The sequence below is a fragment of the Puntigrus tetrazona genome, chromosome 22 (genome assembly GCF_018831695.1).
Source record: "Puntigrus tetrazona isolate hp1 chromosome 22, ASM1883169v1, whole genome shotgun sequence".
NCBI classification, from domain to species: Eukaryota; Metazoa; Chordata; class Actinopteri; order Cypriniformes; family Cyprinidae; genus Puntigrus; species Puntigrus tetrazona.
Window position 1 is genome coordinate 9,012,344 of NC_056720.1, and position 19,508 is coordinate 9,031,851.

The 19,508-nt window shown below is 39.2% G+C and overlaps 1 protein-coding gene across 9 annotated transcripts in view; it reads right to left on the bottom strand.

Moving 5' to 3' along the window:
- Positions 1 to 1,204: 1,204 nt before the first annotated feature.
- The window catches only part of nfia (nuclear factor I/A), a 158,384-nt gene continuing 140,080 nt past the window's right edge, over positions 1,205 to 19,508 (bottom strand). For 3 of the 9 annotated variants that reach the window (XR_006247696.1, XR_006247694.1, XR_006247695.1), the window contains 2 exons: positions 2,006 to 2,147; positions 1,207 to 1,524 (listed from right to left, as the gene is read on the bottom strand). Coding sequence is in view for 1 of the 9 variants with exons in the window: in XM_043223036.1 (XP_043078971.1) it covers positions 17,556 to 17,570 (15 nt within the window). In the remaining 8 variants the exon portion in view is untranslated. Of the gene's footprint in view, positions 1,525 to 2,005; positions 2,148 to 10,525; positions 17,571 to 19,508 lie in introns of those variants that run through there. The other 6 variants (XR_006247692.1, XR_006247693.1, XR_006247698.1 and 3 more) reach the window with 4 other exon arrangements.

Here is a 19,508-nt window from a genome sequence, read left to right on the forward strand (position 1 = left end):
CGAGCATAATCAGCCGTACAAGCAGAACCGCGATGGCTCGACGCGAGGCCTGCGTACACGCACACAGAGAAAGCCCGCATGTAAGACCCCAAGTCAAGTCGACGAGGAAAGAGTCTTATCTGGGTGTTGGATGTAATCCGCTCCGTGTCTGCCAATCCACTTAAAACAGGGCAGTCTGCGTGAAATGAACAGCACCTGTTCGGCAACACCTTTTCCTGCGAGTTTACACGCCGGTTTGGGGTTCGGGAGTTTGTACACGTGTGGTTTGTGGCGCTCTAATCTCTCTCAGATATCCGTCCTCGTAGATGCAGCTCACACTGAGAGCCGTGAGTCACTATCCCGGATCATTGCAAACGCTAATGGCTTGCGTTTTAAAGCATTTGGCAACCGCCTGATGAAATGCAATGAAGAGGCAAGAAACAATGAGTAAGGCTGAAAAGATGTGAATGGCTCCTGTTAATAAGATAAATGCTGAAACGAGTCCCGGGGATCACAGTAGGCTCATCGCGAGGATCGCTTGGCCGGTGAAGAGGCGTTAAACGCAGGTTCGTGCGGCTCCAACACAGCTATCAGGAAACAGTTGGAGGCCACTCATAAACCAGTTCAGGCTCGGAAGGAGATATTGAGTTCTTTCATTTGCTGATGAGAAAAACAGAGTGTTTTCTACTAGTCTGCTATGAAGAAAATCAGGGCTCTTTTCTGTGTAAAACTCTCGGCCGTGATGCCCTAGGGTTGCTATGCGGTTGCTAGGGTGGTTCGCTGGCCCGAAAGAGCCAACAAATGTGTCTCTGTGATGTTCTGGCCTCTATGTGTGGCTCAGTTGCTTCTTTCTCTTTCTCTGTAAATCTAGGGGAATGACAATGCTTAGAAAAGAAAAACACTAATAAATAAGTCACATGATTTAAAGAATCATTCATGTTTATGCATTTATCTATTGATTTATTCATTAAATATCTTATAAATATTGCATATTAGATTAGAAGATTAGAAGTTTCAATTATATATTATATAAGGAAACTGTGTCTTTATACATTCAATTACATATTACAATGTTTTATGTGTTCTATATATATATATTGATATATATATATATATATATATATATATATATATATATATATATATATATATATATATATATATATATATATATAATTTTATTTTTATTCATTTATTATTTTTTATTTTCTTGCAAGTAATTTGTCATGCCATGTCTGGAGTTCTGTTCTTCACTTGACCCTTTATTTAAAATGTATTTATCTTTATAAATATGTATGTGGATGTACTTATGCATGTCTATACTACCATAGTACTGCTTAGTACAGTAGTAGATAGTGTAGACACTAGATAGTATCTATCTATCTATCATTGTATTTTTGAATGCATTGGACAAAGTACTGTTTCTCAAATGACCTATAGGAGGCGGTGTTTCTACATTCTGTCAAAAGTAAAAGGTCTCTTGGCCTCGGTCCTGCTTTGTTCCAGCGTCCCGTCGTATGTCACCCAAAGGGGATTTATGGAGCGCTGTGAGGAAGACAAGTCCAATATATGAGACACCTCATATAACAACATCTTCCATTTGAACAATTAAGGGCACAATGGCAAAAGCTGACGGACTAAAAAGGATGCACTTGGTATACGACGAGCACGCTCACACACGCTGCCACTATCTGGAATGATACTGCACAAAAGCTGGAACACTGACTCTATTGACTGCTCATCGGTGGCGTAACTCAATCGGGGTAAGAATGCAAACGGGCGGTGGGATGGGGGCGAGATATGGAGAGACGGGTAGGGCTCTCATTTGTCAGGCCGCAGTGCATCAGTGGAGCGTGAACGGCACACACAAACCATGAGGGCTCAGCCCCGACACCCTGCACCCGCTGTCAGGGTGCCGTCACAGTCCCGGCCCCAGGCATGGGGAAGGGTTAAGAGCCAAGGCCACTGGGAGAGTTAATGATGCCTGACCGGTGGGACACGCACGCACACACACACACACACACACCTGCTTGGTGTCCTCCACCGCTGTGCATCGCTCCCCTCAGATGGGAAGATCCTGTTCGGGATACTGCTGATGTGGACTGTGCTGGGTTTTGGGGTTTTGCTGCAATGTCTCAGGTTTTGCTCGCTGAGAGGGATCCGTAAGACTGCAAAAAAGGCAGTAAGAGAGAACAGGAAGTTCAGTAGACAGCCAAGATCACCTGCAGCTATTGCGAATATGTACAACGATAATATATGAAGGTAAAAATAAGGCCCGTTTCTTGCTGCGCATGTTAGCGGTGCACAAACAGGCTGCACTTATACACAGAAAATATCAATAAAATGCTCTGTAAGCATATTTATGAACACATCCATTTTGCTTTTATGGAGAATTATAAAACGCTAAAGTGAACTAGCCCTGTTGAAAAAAAAACAGCATATGCTGGTTAGGTGGGTTTTGAAGCTGGAAGGATTTATGAAAATGAAAAAGTTAAAGTCTGTGTGTTAGCTATCTGTTAGCTTTCCTGTTCTTCTCAATAGGAGATACTCAGCTATGTAACTTCTAAATGGAAAAAAAACTATTTCCTACTATTTAATATCAACACGGGTAACAGTATGATGATAACTCTGCAAATCTTGACATTTTTGTCTACGGAGATCTCCGCGGTCCCTCAAGAGACCAATTTCTGACATTTTAGGCTGTTATTTTTTTATTTTTTAAGCTAGCTTAAGATGGCATAAGGGACTAGACATTCAGATAGACGGATATCTTGTGCTCTTCTGCTGTGTTTACAGTGGACTGGATTCAGGTTGGATCCAGACTGACCGCAGCAGGGATCCCTTCTCGCTGGAATATCACCCAAAGCGGACATAATTACTGGCCAGCTGGGTTGGGGTTTTAAAAGCATGCGTAAATATACAGCGCCTCGGCGAAATTGACGTTCTGTGGGTCATCCACATATAAATCAAGGGAAACATACACATACACAAACCGCCAGACGCTGAACTGCGGCGGCTCACGCTGGTTAGTTTTTTGAGGGATTCTGTTAGGAGACTGAAGATGTCGAGTGTGCCACGCATTTCAGCCCAGTTCAGTTAAACAGCAAGAAAATGATTAAAATCCAGCAATTTCACCTGAAACTATGCTTCATGCATCGCTACGCCATTGACTTTTTGCCTATTAATATCACTTAATGTGACCTCATCTTTAGTAACTTATTTGCTATGTCGATTCATAAAACATCTGCTAAAATGTTGCAACATTTACCTCAAAACTCAGCCTCTGGCTGGAAATCATCTCACGGATTACCACCAATGGGTTTACATGAGGACACTTCGAAGGGACTTTTCAGCATGTCGACTTACAGATGTATTTTGTTACGTGCCAAAAGCGAGCATGAGATAGAATAATAATCACCGAAAGGTTCCAGCCGAGGTCATGCCTCAAATATAAACCTCACGCAAATAACCGGCCGCATTATTCACCAAACGCACAGCACATGGAGAATCGAGTGAGATCATGTTTCCCCGAAGTCCGTTCTCTGGGCCCCAGCACCTGCCAGCATTCACACTTTCCCCTCTCTCCCCATCCAAGCACCATTAAGCAATGGGAAGCCATTGATTGTCGCCCCGCTTCTAAAACACTGGTGGCAATTAAAGGGTCTCGTGCTGCGTCCGTGCCTTAGGCGTCTCATTGCCATTCAGCGTCCAGCAGGACCATCAGAGCCCGGTGTGACCAATACTCCTCTCCTCCTGACCAACTCTTTGATTAATGCTAATTTCTCGGTGGACGGCAAGGCTGTAATCCCGCTCGCTAATTACCCGCTCGTTATGGGGCCAGGCGTGGTTCGGGCCCTCCATCACCCTGGGCTTTGTTACCTCCGCTTTAGCCGTGGCCAGGGGAGGTGTGGATGCCTCCATGCCTATTCATGTATCACATTAGTGGGCTGGACTCAATACTGGACTCCTCTGAGGGGTATTATTCAAGTAATGTGTGATACACTGACCAGAAACTGGGTAATTTATCCAATGAGGGACTGCGAAATCCAAAAGCCAGCCATTTGGCAAAGGGATATGGTAGCATGTGATGGGCCACGTACAATATAAATCAATGTTTGGATGAAATATAGATGTGCTATTCAGTAGTAAATAATGGAAACTACTTTGGTTGCATTGCAGCAAATCTTCAGCTAAGCAAAAACTAGTCATGCAAAATAAGCTCTAATTTCAAGCTGCTTTGAAAATGTTAGTTTGAAGTGTTATTATTTGAGAACACATGCGATAAAAGTTTGTATGGACGATTTCCGCACGACACGTTAAATTCGAAACGGCGCATAAGCATTCCTGTTTTAGCATATTTTTGCGGCATAAAGAGTAGTCCAGTTCCACGTCAAAAGCATACAGCACAACCAATGTGATTCGCAAACAAATGACTGACGAATTACCGTGAGAAAAAAGGTTGATTAAATTACAGTTAATTATGAAAACGTTCTAAAAAAGCCAGGATATGTTGAATAATATTAATTGTTTTTGATGTGCACTAGTGTCTTTGTTTAGTAAAGCGATGTTATTCTGACTCTTTTGGTTCTCTTCGATTTTGCGCTGCGTCACGTCTCCTAATTACAGTACATGTATCTACATTGCCGCTAAAAGTTTTAGGTTACATGTATGAAAGCTGCGACCATAACAAGCTAAATCTCAATTCAAGTAAAGGAGGATTTTGAAAAGTCTTACACTAGTGTTGAGTACTGTAATGTGAACACTGCCTGGTTTAAATGTTCAAAAATGAATAGCAACTATTCTGCTATGCTATTCTGCTATCGCGACTCTTTAAATGACTCCTTTTAGAGAACTGAATACATACTGTATAGCATGTGTTATTTAAGAAGCCTTTTTTCAATATTTTATTAGTATAGTATTCTGCAGGCTGTATATCAATGATGAAATTTGACCACGTATCCTATATCTTTGCATTTCAGTTGAGTATTGTGCACTTTTCTGCCGAGAGTTTACCACTTTTTAACTTTGATATGAGACAGCTGGAGAAGCTGTAATGGCAGAAGTGCTCTTTTATTTTAGGATTTGGCCAGAGCGCTGACCCGCTGTTATGCCAGACAGCACATCTAATTCTTCCAATTGACAGAACTGACACGAGCCAAAGACGCAGACGATGAGAGTTCAAGAAAATCAAAGAAAGAGACGTAGCAAAAAAAAAAACCCTTCAAACTAAGTGACGGAGGAATAGACAAAACATAGGAAATCGTGGACAAGAGAGGCCTGAAGTGGCTACAAGCTGTTCCACTGATCTCCACATGAATGTCCCTTTTTTTAAAAAACCTGGTCTGCAATTTCCAGTTTAATAGCAGTGCCTGAGGCGATAATATGATAATAGGCTTGCTATCACCCAGGGCGAACTTTTCTCTGCCACGGAGAGGCCTGCCCCGTCCTGCCGGGAGCCCTTTGATTAACAAGCCACGGTAATCCCGGACACGCAGTACGGATTTGGGACAGGAGCTTTCATTTGTGTGGCGAACACAAAAGGCACAGGTGTAATTGTTGCTTTGCCGCCAATGATTAATAATTTTTTTAGACTCCAACCTCCCCCACGGCCGAAATGAACTTAACCATCTTATATAACACCGCAGTGAAATTTAAACAAACAAGCGGGAAGAGGAAAGATAAGCTTCGACTGCTTTTGTCTCCCTTCGGGTCCTCGGACTTTCCTGATGTATTTATTTAAACTTCAGGTCGCCTCGCATCTGGCCGTTTTTAATGAACTCTGTCTTCTGTCCGTGAGAAAAAAGCACTTGTTTGAACACGTTTTTTGTCGCTATCGCTAAAAACAACTCATCCAGTCGCGAGGCGACATCTGCTTCGGATTTCAGGATGACGACATCCTGGAGTTCACGCAAACAGCTAGTGTTCCTATTTTCTGATTAAATGCGCAATCAGAATTGGAAAAACAGCACTTAGTAATAGCAATAGAAGTAGAATCTACAATAAAAGTTTTTGTTTACATAATACGTGTGTGTACTGTTAAATTTATTATGTATATATAAATGCATGCACATAAAGCATATTTAGAAAATATTTACATGTATATTTATATTATAGAATATATAAATATATTTTAAATAAAACATATCATATAAAGGTTTAGTAAACTCTTATTTTGTAACAAAATGTGATTTTGTAACCAGCCATGAATAAAATGAGCCACAAAACATTCTGTTGACCTGTTTCTGTTCTGAGGCATGTAGCCCCGCCCACACTGCAATCCCATTGGTCCAAAATTCCACAAATATGTTCTTGTTGGCTATGACTCGCATCGCACCGATTTTCACGTTCATTGTGGAAAGACAAACTACTTAAAATGTCATTGGATTTTGTTCAATCATACCCGGTTAGCGTTGAAACAAGAAAACATCAATGGAACAAAACAATAAGAAAACAACATTTTCTGAAAACAGATAACTAATATGACGCTTACTCAGTGTTTACATACTAGAAAACTAAAGTAATATTTTCTACAAATAACCTGCAAACAATAAAACTCTCGGCACTCAGGACTCCTATTCTTTAAGAATATAGTGTCATTAAAAAAAATTATATGACTGTATGGTTTCGCATTGTTGCAAAATGATATGTTTTTGCCCTGTTCCATCACATTTAGCTCATTGTTGTTATGAATGTTATAATCAGTGTTGTTTTTTCCCTACCAGCGTGCTCACTGAAAACCGTGCTGCTCGTTCATGATTGTTACGGATGTAGTTTCAGCTTAGCACGGGGCAGTGGATTGTTATTTTTTCAATATGCCTCTTTTTTACGCTGCATTCAGTTCATTCACGGCATTAATGTGTGTGAAGCGGTCCTGCTCGGAGGCAGCAGTCAAGCATGTCAACAACACCGTTCCCAAAGTCGTTTTGCACGGGATTACCTAGAACTTTCTAAAGGCTTGCTCTAATTCATGTGCATCTTCACTAAGCTCTTCACCCAGTATGTGGTCGGCGAATGTGAGTGAAATTAATTATCTTTTTTCACTGAATGGCTTCTAAATCCCAGATTAGCCCCTCTAAGTCAGTGTTCAATTTATGATCTATGGTTTTAATGAGGCACTGGGCTGCACACCCTGCAAAATATGAGAGGAGGAGGAGAGAGGGGAAAGGAATCGTAGTGGATGCATTCATAAAGTTTGTCCGCTGTGTCTGTATTGACATGACCAGACTAAACAATTTTTCTGGTGGCTGAAGCTGTTTACATACAGCCATAGATTACCACTACTACTTCTAATATGGTATATAATAAAAGATATCATATGCTATAATAATAATACTAACAATAATAATAACTATAAAAGATTGTATATATATATAGATAGATAGATATAGATAGATTATATATATTTGTTCATATAGATTTTATTTTGACAAAAATATTTAAATACAATAAATACAAATAAAATTTGAATAATAAAAATAAAATAAAATAATTTTAACTTTAAGTTTTGGAAATAAAAATATTTTATTAGAATATCTTCTTAACTTCTTCATTTTTTTAACCTGTTATTATTGAACTGCTTAATTTATAGTTTTTTTTTTATCTGACACTCCCTCTAAAATTTATTATGATGCCATACTCTTTCGTTTGCCATCAAGGGTTTGCCCAGAAACCATATTAAATTTTCACATCTCTCGAATATGCATACCTGTGATTCACAGAATGATAAAGCAAGTACGGGTCTCTTTCAGATGTGAAATCTACGAATCACAAATTTTCGAGAACTTAAGCAAATTAATGGTATCAGCTCTCCACTCCTAATTAAATTCATTAACATATAAAACATCACCAATCATCATAATTTAGAGCAGCGAGCAGCAAGAACAGCTTACATTTTCAAAAACCTGAAAGACTCAGACAATAAAAGTGTGTACGTCTGCTCAGACCCTGACGTGACGCTAAGCACTTTTCCACATCAAAGACAGGTTTTATAAATATGAGTGTGGATTTAAGCATACGCACACTCTAAGATCAAATCTGTACGTATCCACGCTTTATCTTCATTCGATGGTTTACTTCGAGTATGACTTGTAATCTGTTTATATAGTAGGTTCTTAATCAGAGTATTGTTTTAATTGTGTTAAAAATCTGCGTTTGGAGTGCTCCAATTTAGTGCAGAGCACGCCCCTGAAAACTATGTTTATACACGTTTGCGTTTTTTCCTTTTCTTTTAACAGCAAATGATTGTCACACATTTTTTTTGCTCGGTATTTGCATAAAGTCGAGAAATTCCCAACTTTTTGGCTGCTCTCAATGCTTTCCCCACGTCGTTTTTTAAACCCATAATGCACCGTGCGAGCGTCGAACCTCTACTTCAATAGGAATCAATTGAAAAAGCATGCCAAAAAACAAAGATGTTGTAATAAAAGTGTAGTAACCATGTTTGTGGTGTATTTATTACCATCATATAACTACAGTTTTACTACAAAAAGCACGGTTAAACTGTGTAGGAAAATCGCTGTTGATTTGCGTGGCCTGTCAGAGTGTAATACAAGTATGCATACTAGAAAGTGATTACGTACTGTCTGTTCACCTGAGGTGTTCCTGCGGCAGCGACTTTCACGTTGAAGGCCTCGACCTCCTGACCTTTTGCCCCCCGTGGGATCAGGTGTGTGCGCGTCTCGCACGGCGAGGAAACCAGAAGCCCCTTGTTGCTTGTGCATTATTCACGGGGCCTCTTGCGGTTTCGTCTCGGGATTGTCTCTCGCGCTGTAACCCAATCCTTCGCTTGCACCGTTCCCCCGAGAGAATCCAAGTTCACTGTCACACCACTTCTCAGGGAAAGTGAGCGAGAGGTAGAGGTACGGTCAGCAGCTCTGCCGGGGTGACGCCATCACAAACCTGCATTGATTAAGGAGCTTGTGACCGCAAATGAAAGTCAGTTCACGTCAGTCGTGTGTCAGCCGTGCTGTAAAAGAGCGGGAATTCTTTCTTTGGGTGCCATCGCGTTTCATTCTTCTACGTGCAGCGTGTTTTCAAAACATACGTATGCTGTAAAATGCAGTGTCGGGTATTAGTGGCGTCTGGTCAGGATAGCAGCACGGTTACTATTGCTCATTAAATATTGAACCGTGTTGCATAACTCCAATCATACTACAGATACCTCAGACTGTATGCGTAGAAGCATTGGCTTACATTTCTAAGTCATCTGACTTGCAGGTCTTTACTTGGTGGTCAAAAAGAAGAAGGAGAAGAAAGACGGGATCTGACCATGTACAAAGAAGAATAACACAAGTCTTCTTCAGTATACAATTTATGTATTTTACAAACCTTATTACAAGCACATCTGTATTATTTATAGCTTTTTTCATAATTTTATATGAACATGTCATTTACATTTAACCTATATTTTATTAGTTTCCCCCTTCTTTTAAAACCATAATTATGTGCATTTTTTATATATAGATTTTTAAAATAATTTTTCTTTTTTTCTACCATTAAGAGTTTTAATTCAAATATTTGGATTTAGTCTAATTATTTGTTATGAATTATTATTTATATACTACTAAAGTTGTTATTGATATTATGAATTAGCTTTAGTTTTATTTTGATTTTAATTGAGCTTTAGTCATGCACTTTTGTTTAATAATTTCTGTTTGGCTTATTTCAATTTTATTAATGTTAATACCTCAAAGTCAACACATTGTAGGTTTCGTAGTATTTATATTTAGTTTTTCATCTAATACTGTAATTCTTTTTATCCCATTCATCACTTTATATCAGCTTTATTAAAAATGTTTTGTCAAAATAGTTACGAATCAGTAATAGCAGTTGAACTGAAGGTTCTAAATATAGTTGTAAATTGGTAATAAATTAGTATTTGCGATATAGTGGTGAATTAATTTTTTTTTTAATAGTTACCTTTACCTTAAAGTCCCCTGACTTTATTGATGCTGTTACTATAAGATTCCACTGATGCAGATATAACAGATATTCTCTCAGACGGCGTATCAACACATCAACACGCGCTAGCATAACGGCGGCTAGTTTCACGCCGTTCCCATTCGAGCCGCCTCTCCGCGAGAGTCCATTGGCGTTAAACGCTCTCAGAGTAATCGTTCGCATCGCTCCCTGATTAAAACGTAGCTTTATGCGTTATTTCGTTCTCCAGGTATCGATGAGCTGGTGTGCTGCAAAGCGTGCTTTCATTCCACTTCCTCGAGCCGTAACCAGCTCTCAGAGAGCAGGCCACGGGGCACTTCAACATCAAACGAAGCATGAACACGAGACACCGGCATATGAGAGAGAACGCCGGCAGTGCGGCCCAGGCCTCCATCTGCACTCAGACAGCTGGCATCAGCAAACTAACCACAAAGTGCCTGGATTACACACAACATCTCTTAAAGCCTCCCAACACACTGCACACTTTGTACTCATCAAACCATCCACATCAGTAAGTCATTCTGGACGCCTCGTATAAAGAGAAGCGAGGCGCTCTCGACGGCGATGGGTTGGAACCTGCGAAGGAACGAAGCCAGACACGGAGGTGTACAGCATTAGCGTCTTTTATTTCGGTTTCTTTCTTTTTTTTTTTTTTTTCTCTCTCATTTCTCGTTGCATAGGAAATGCACATCTTGCTTTTAGTAATTGAGTCAATGGAGGTGGACACTAATGGCTCCAAGAGAAAGGGGCAATGTCACTACACACAGGAAAAAAAAAAACATAAAACGAAAATAAAAGGAAAAAAGTTCAGAGTAAGAACCGAAAAGCAAACAAAGTCATTCACAGCTCAAATACAGAAGCTCCGTGGAACTAGTTACGGAGCTGGTACCAATACAACGTGAAGTTTTCTTCAGGAAATGTATTAGAGGCACAAGGTTTTATTTATTTTTTTAATTATTATTAATTTTTTTTTAGATTGTATCTAAAACGTATGTTTACAGTGATGTGGGATGGAGCTTTATGCTATACCAAAACACTCGTGGCAATTCGTAACTATTTTACGCTTCTGCGAATCAGATATTGGCGACAACCTGCCTGCTGGCTCAGCTGAACAGTCTTGCGTACTTTTTCACAAAATCGCTGCTTTGTAAAATAGTTACGTTTTCTCACAATACAGCGTTGGATATATGAATGATGAAGGTGATGGAGATGAAGGTTTGGAGTGGTGGAGTTGGTTGAAGGGATCTTGTAAAACCACGCCAGATACTCATGTGAAATCTTTCACGCTAACCGCCGCGATTGTCTTCTTTACGATTAGGGCCGCAGTGCTGGTTAATTTTCAACAGAAGGGGTCTAGCAGAACTATTCAGACAATACGCACAAGCACGTGTTTCCAAAACATGTGGTACAAGTCCTTAAGGTATTTAATAATCGGTATAAACAAAGAGGAAACACTTCAATAGTAACCGTTTACTGTATGTTTCGGTTTGTGGGTGTCACTGGCTGCTAGAAGACCTCTTTTGGGCTTGATGGTATGCAAACTTTTATTTTCGATAAAAATAAAACGAGTCGACGCTCGTTGATATTTGAATCCTACCCTTTAGTTGGCTTGAAGTCAAACGGCTCTTTTGAGGACGTCCTAAAACTCGTTTATCTGGGTTTATCAGTAATATTTTACATAAAAAGAAAACATAGTGACTGGAATATGCGCTTTGTTTGCAGCTCAGCCCAGTTGTTAGATTTATTCCCTATACCCACTAATAGAATCGTTAAAGGAACCATTAAGGAATCGGATTCGTTCTTCACGAATCTCGTCCCCGTCAAAGACCCTTTTGTGTTTAACTTCAGATCTCCAGAGCTTGTTGAATTGCACCTACGGCAAGAAGAGGCCAGTTCCACTGAGTATCGATTGTCGAGTGTGAGAACATGAGGAAACACAGACCTTCATGATTGTTGTTGGAGATAATGGAGGGCTACAGCAGGACATGGACCAGAATTCAGATGTTTTTGTAGAAGCATATAACTCCACTATAAAATGACACTACGGTGAAACTGGTCGGGAACAAGTAAACGGAATGAATCGGAGAAGCGTCTTGGAGGATTGTGACTGGAAGCAGAGCTGGGTTAGATCATCTAGTCATGTTTATATCTGTTGGTTATGGAGGGCGCATGCAGTTTATAGAGTGTGGTTACTGAACAGCTATAATCAGAAAAGGCTAGTGGTGTTGAGAAAACAGAAACGATTACAAACTGTTAACTGGTTTGATATTCAGAGAGCGATATAATACAGTTTTTCACAGGCACTACATTTGATCTTCTTAAATACATCAGGTAAAATGCTGGTTTGCTTTTAGTTCCGTTATTCCTTTGATTTCGATACGAGTTCTTAAAAAAAGAGGAAGGCAAAGGTGCAAGTACCAGACTCTGATTAGATTAGCGTGTCGTCAGTGCATAGTTCTCATGCGGATTACGCTGCTATGCTATCAGAAAGCAGGGTCGTTTCCAGTTAGCCTCCACTTGATCAGCAAGATTTAGCACCTTGTAATGATACCGTTTGGTGCAGTTAAGCCACCTGCCACCGGTGCATGATGGGGTTAAAGTCATGGTGTGGTGAACCTGACAGCATGTTTATCCCTACGATGGGCCCCCTGAACATCAACCCAAGCTCGTCTTCGGGCCCTGTTCTGCAAATCGACCCCCGAAAGTGAAGGTGTTTAAGTAACAAAAAAGTCCGTAGTCAAATCTGTAGTTGTTTATTTCAACGAGCGGCCGCGTACTTGATTCAATTATTGTGTTTTTGGCTTTTCAGATTTTAAAATGTCTCACCATTGAATAGTACCCTGATATACGCCGTATTTCTGCCTTAAAACGTCCAATGCTTTGTTCCCGCCTCAAATGAAAGCGTTACAACAAGTAGGCCCACAAAAATGGGGACATAAAAATGATAAAGGCCTGCGGGACCTTTATTCAACCCTGTTTTAGGACTAGCATGACATTGATGTTATTTTTAATGAAAGTATTAAAGGGACAGTTCACCCAAAAATTAACATGTTGACGGCACCCTTCGACTTCAATAGTATACACAAAAATACCATGGAAATCAATGGGTACAGTCAACATTTTTGTCAAAATATCTTCTTTGGGTGTTCAACAGAAGAAAGAAACTCCTATACATTTAATGATGACCATTTTCATTTGCGGGTGAACTATCCCTTTAAAATATCACTAAAAGTGTAGAACGTTCAGATTTGAATAAAATGTTATATTTTATATATTCTGCGTGAACAACACAAGACAGTTGAACCTAAACCGAACAGAAAAATGACAAAATGGGATGGGAAAGTGGACGACATGCCAAACTCAAAATGTCCTTATTTTTGAACATCGTCCCTTTATCCTCAAGAAAAGTCTTTTTTTGAGTAATTGTACGTCTTTTCAGTGTTTTAAACCACCATCAAGCGATCTTCGTGTGAGTTATGTGACCTGAGGGCCTCGCTTTCACATGAAATGTAGAATCGACGGAGGAATGGCTTTTATCGTGACCGACGTTCGCGTCGTTTAGCGTTGCTCGGGTGTCTGTGTGCGCTGGTGGGCGGTGGAAGAAAGATGAAGAAGTTGAAAAGAAAAAAGAATCATGTTGCATATCAAGCGGTTTATTTTCCTGCATGGAATGGTGAACACAAAAAGATGCCTAGATGCATTTATAATAGGGGCATCCTTTGGCTGTCTATGTCATTGTCTTCTGCCTAAAACTAATTTTAAAATGCATAAAAACGCTCTCTTCTTACCAACATCCTCAGAATTATCTAGATTTAGCTTCATCAACACTGATGCAACAAATAACCTTCAAAACATACAGCATACTTGTAACATCCATTTACAATGGGGTTTTCACCTCGGCATCCTACACTTTTCAAGTATAGGAGTACTTCTATACCATCGAAAGAAGAAATAAGTCCTTAAATACATACAAAAAGGAAAGCAAAAAGCAAAAAAAATAAAATAAAATAAAACAGGAAACAGGAAGTTTTCAACTTAAATCCAGTTCCCCAGAGGACAAACAAAACCAGTTCTATTTATGTGGCCTTAATACAAACAATCAGAAAATTCACAACACTAGTTTTTCCTCATTTAATCAATGTTACAAAAGTCCTGCATTATAAAATAGGGCAGCTTTAAAATCAGTGTAATTAATAAAACTATACAATATACAAACATCAAATCTCCCATACTCAGGTGCGTCCGCCCTATCTCTCGTATCTAATCGATTCGGTTTGTTTGCTTCTCCCGCGTCTTCTCCAACATTGTACCAAAAAACTAAATTACACACACAACACGAGAACAAAACAGACTGCCCAAACTATTGCTTGAATTTCTTTTTCTCTTTTTTCTTTCTTTAAAAAGGGTGCAATTTTGTCATTATCTTACACACACAGCCAATCTCGCTGATTAGATGCCAGGCTGCTCTAAACAAGGTTTTTGTGACAAAAAATATCCGTGCAATCATGTTTCCCTTCGCTCTTTTAAGCCCTGGAAGCTTTTTTTTTTTTGTCTTTTTTTTTTTCTCAATTATCACAATTGTCATTATTTTATATTTAGTGCAGACGATTAAGAAAGTAATGCCCAACTCATTTCTAAAGGGTAGGCAAGAACAATGACAAAATAATAAATCACGCTAAAAAAAAAAAAAAAAAAAAAAAAAAAAAAAAAAAACCCACACAAGTGTAACTACTAAACCATCACATCATATGCCTGGGAAATTTGTCCCCATAATTAGTTTTTTTTCTTAAATGATATATGCAATAGAAAATAAACAGGTAAACAATTAATATAACATGGAACTTTGTCAAAATGTACAAAAACTGGGCATATTTTTTGTCCTGTTTGCTTTTGTGTGTTTGTGATGGAAAGGAAGGTTCCTAGTTTTTAAGGCTTGATTGATTGACCGAAAAAACACGTATGCGAAAACACTGATGATTGGTTGCGTGAAACCCAAGTGAGGCTGATCAATGGGCATGAAAAACTCACTGACGTTCAGCCACTTGACCTGTCAAGTGCTCACTTTGGTGGTAAAAAAATATATATATATAAAAAAAAAAAAAAAGACTAGACTACATGAGTGCAAGCGAGTATTGCATATTAATTTTTTCCTCATTATTCATCTCTGGGAACGCAAAAAAAAGAACAGGAAGACCGAAAAAAAAAAAAAAAAAAAAAAAGTAGTTGTCATTTAGAATTTTTTTAGCAACATCCATAAATATCAATACACTACTGTTAACTCAGAGAAAAAAGGGCACGATGACACAAAAGCCTTTGCGTGATGCATTTTCTCGGGTGGATGATTGACTTGCGACTGATTGAAGTGTAAACGATGGGGTTTTTGAAGCAACGGACGACCGAAAATGGCGATACGTAGTTAAATGGAGAGTAATACTGCGTATTATCAATTAGCACTAATTTCACTCTCTCCGAATGACTACACGTGGAAGGTGGGCTGGGAAAGTAAAAAGATAGTCTCCACATTGCAGCTTGTGCAATAACTCAGAACTAGACCATCGCTCAAGGCACATCGATGTGGAATTGTTCGTGCAGTTGGAAAAGGGATGATGAAGTGCGTACGTATGAAAATGATTGTTCTGACGGGAATAAAGGAGGAAGGGAGACTTTATAGAAATGACGACAAGCTAAGAAGAGTCAGAGAGATGTTTAGCTGGTTGATTGTGAGAACAGCAGTAAAAATACCCTTTTTTTTTTTTAAAGGACCAAACAAATACTTGATCGGCAAGTGCCCAATGTTGGGATTACAATATTTTTCACACTACTTTAACTCTACGTAATCTATGTAAAAATTTGTCACTAACACTAGAACATGCAGATTATTTTCTTTAATTTTTTTTTTTTTTTACTTTACTGAGCTTTGATCGACGGTGGATGAGACTGTAAGTGTATATATTTATATATATATATATATATTTCGTACAGGAAACGAACAAAAACTCAAAAAAAAACAATGACAAAAATTGCATGCGAGGAAAGCTGGATCTTCACATTTTCGTTCGCCGCTTTCAAAAGCGTCCGCGAGGAAGTTAGTTCAGTATGTCGCCTCTTGCGTCGGCATTTAAACGGTCGATTTTTTCCGTTCGTGGTTTTGCGAACGGCTAATTTTCTTACGAGTTTCGTTATGTGCTAGGGTTAAAACGAAAATATTTGCTGTAGCGTTTTGGAAATTAACTAAATTGATTGTTTTAACGTTGAGATTTCTTAAAGGGATATTTGTTCTACAATGCTAACAATCGATGAACGAACAAACAAACACATAAAAAAAACAACAACAGAAAAATCAATTACAGCTCCCCTTATTTCTCACAAGGCTATTTGTTCTATTTTTCTCTTTACGTGTTTTTTTTTCTTTTTTGTACCCCGATATTTTAGAGTCCTGGAGGTGTGAATGGACTAGGAAGAAAAATATATATATATTTATATATATACTTTTCAACAATCGCTTCAACGATCTATCTTACAAAGATATTTAACAATCCAACATCTACCCAACAAAATTGCACTTTCCTCAATTCAGTATTCACGGTTAACCTTTTCTTGAAGTTTATGGAAGATCGAACCTTTACTCGGCCCTTGGCGTGCGACAGACCTTCCGCTGGGGTTTAGTAGAAAGAATCGCGATGATTTTTTTTTTTTGTACGAAAAACACAAAATATGAACATGCCTCCAAACGGGGAGGGAGATCTCCCGTTAGCATACCGTAAAATGACCTGATATCAAACATCACCGTTCATGACTTCTTCATCGCCTGCCCCAAAATGACACAAAACAACTGAAAAAAATGGGTTTGGTTGAGTCCTTGAAAGTTCTTGATCTGACATGGTGTTGATGGTGGTGGTGATGATGGTGGAAAGGGGAGGAAATGGTCCTGGCCAGCAGACGCAATAGAGATTTTTTTTTTTTTTTTTTTTTTTTTTTTTTTAGCTGGTGGCATATCTGACCCAGGCGAAACCTCCAACGTTCACCGATACGAAAACCGGACTGATCCGTCAAAACACTGTGAGTGACTGAAAGGCAGAGCTCCGACCTCCGGGTGGTTAGCGGGTTTGCGACCCTTAGCCGTAGACTGCGTTGGAAACGCCTTTGAATTCACTTTAAGACCACAGGCACAGAAGCGGGAAGCTCTTTGATTGCGTCATGTTACGTTTTCCTCGTCTATCTTTGAGGGTGAACCAAAAAACACAACAAAACCAAACAAAACCAAAAAAAAAAAAAAAAAAAAACGTGCACGTTTCCAAGAAAACGAAGCTCTTCTTCTTTTTTTTTTCCGAGCTCCACCCTCAGAAGAGCTGGACAGCTACTATATATGAATATAGGCATGTAAACCATACATATGGAAGAATACATATGGACTATATAGATATATAGTAAGTGGGTGTAAGCGCGTTGAGTCGGTTCCTCTTGTTCCAGGGCTTGGCGGGGTTCTGCTGGAGCCATGCTGTGGGTCTGTCCGGTACTTGGGGCAGCAAGTGGCTTCTCTCTGTTCAGACTGGTGTACATGTTTGCGGGTCGTACTCAGGGGAGACAGAGGGGGTGGTCGTGTGACCTCGGGAGCGGCCGGTCCGTGTCGGGAGTCTTTAGCCCAGGTACCACTGCAACGACACAGAGAGAAACAGATCCGTGAGCTCTGGAGTCAAAGGTCAGTGATTTCTAGGAACAATTTGTAACTTCAGCAGTGCGTACGCTATATAACAACCTTTTTTTTGGAAAATTAAAAAAAAAAATTGAATATAACAACTTTCAGGCGTTGCATTGGATAATTTAGTAAAATTATATTTTAAAAAATAAAGCAGTTTTTTCAAACTGTAATATTATTTCACAGTTATTACAGTTTTACTGTATTTTTGATCAAATTAATGCAGTCTTGGTGAGCATAAGTCACTTCTAATATAACATATATGTAACAATTTAAAATCTATTTTAACCCCTCCTGTCATAATTCAATCATCTCTCAAAGGATACAACCAGGTCTTGTCTTGCATTTTTCTGGCTCAACACACACTTTCAAACTACGCCACAATGCAAAAGAAACCTCAAAACGAAACAAATAAAAAAATATAAAATGATGAAATGAAAGTGGCAACCGCAGTTTCACGTCAACTAAGACCCCCACCAAACCTTTTGTTTTTACCTTCTTTGGAAGGTCTGACTATAAGCCTATACATCCCTATAGTATCTGTATTATAAGGGCAAACAGAAAAGCTTATTCTTTGGGTTGGGGGGGTTTCACTTTTGTTTTAGCGTGGTGAGGTCTTAAGACGGTGCTTGACTCTGTGAGGGCTCAGCTCTTCCTGTTCCTGTCCATCTGTTCGCTCTCTCTGAATGCCTCTGCAGCGTCTGTGGACTGGAGTGGTGAGGTTAGCGCTCTGCACCCTGTAATCCTTCAGTGAAATGGGCTTATTGATTGCTGTGCTCCATTGTTCACGTTTCCAGCAAGTGAGCAAGTGTCGTTCGGTCCTCGCCCACTTTTTCCCTCCCCTTTCCAGCTTCCCTCCTCCCACCAAGTTCAAGTTCATCCTGGTGTTACATCATGTCTGGTTGCCAGGGACAACCAGACAGCCGTATACGTGACTATCATTAGCAAGGCCCTTATCCCTCTTTCTTTCTGTCCCTCTCTGATCCCTCTTTCCCTGCTCCCTTTCTTGCTATTCTCTTCGGGTCCGAGCGACGCCATGCGATCCGCCCCCGTCCCGTCCGGCCCTCGCTGCAAATACGCAAGCTAGTGATTCAACGCGTTCAGTGATCCGCTCGCTCCTCCCATGGCCCGGCTCATCGCTCGCGCACGCTGTCCACCAATCAGCAGCCGTCATTAATTAAGCCCACAGAGTTTACAGCCAATCAGAATGAAGCGCTGAAGGACTGTCATCTAATAACAACACAATAACAACAGCACACCAGAGCCACAGTTTGTGGTTTTCTATTATTATTGCACACTTTATAAAACAAACTTTATGTAAACTTGGATTCAATTAAGATAATAATGCATTACCTTAAGGTATTTAGCCTTTTTAATAATGCATTATATGTACATATACATGTTTTAATATAATAATATATAAAAATATTATCGAAATATACAGATATACTTCACACTGAAGATGTACTAAATATTATAATGTCATATAAAGGTCTGTGTAATATGTACATATACACACACACACATATATATGGCTTCAAATGTTTAAATATATATATATATATAGTTTTATATTTTACAATATATACATGCCATTACTTCTTTTAAAGAATTATATACACATTTTAAGATATTAAACAAACACTTTATTAAAAAAATGTACTAAAGGTATATGTGAATGCTATATCATTATTTCGCATTGCACATTCAGGGTTATTTTTTTGGCCTATTAGCTATTTTTAATAGAATATTATACACTATACGCCTAAATACGCTTTATATGAAGTCTGTAAACTAATGATACATTATTCTAAAGACTTAAAATAAACAAACATATTTAATAAACACTGCATTTATGTTTTCATGTATGCACACGCCCACACCAAAAACTCAC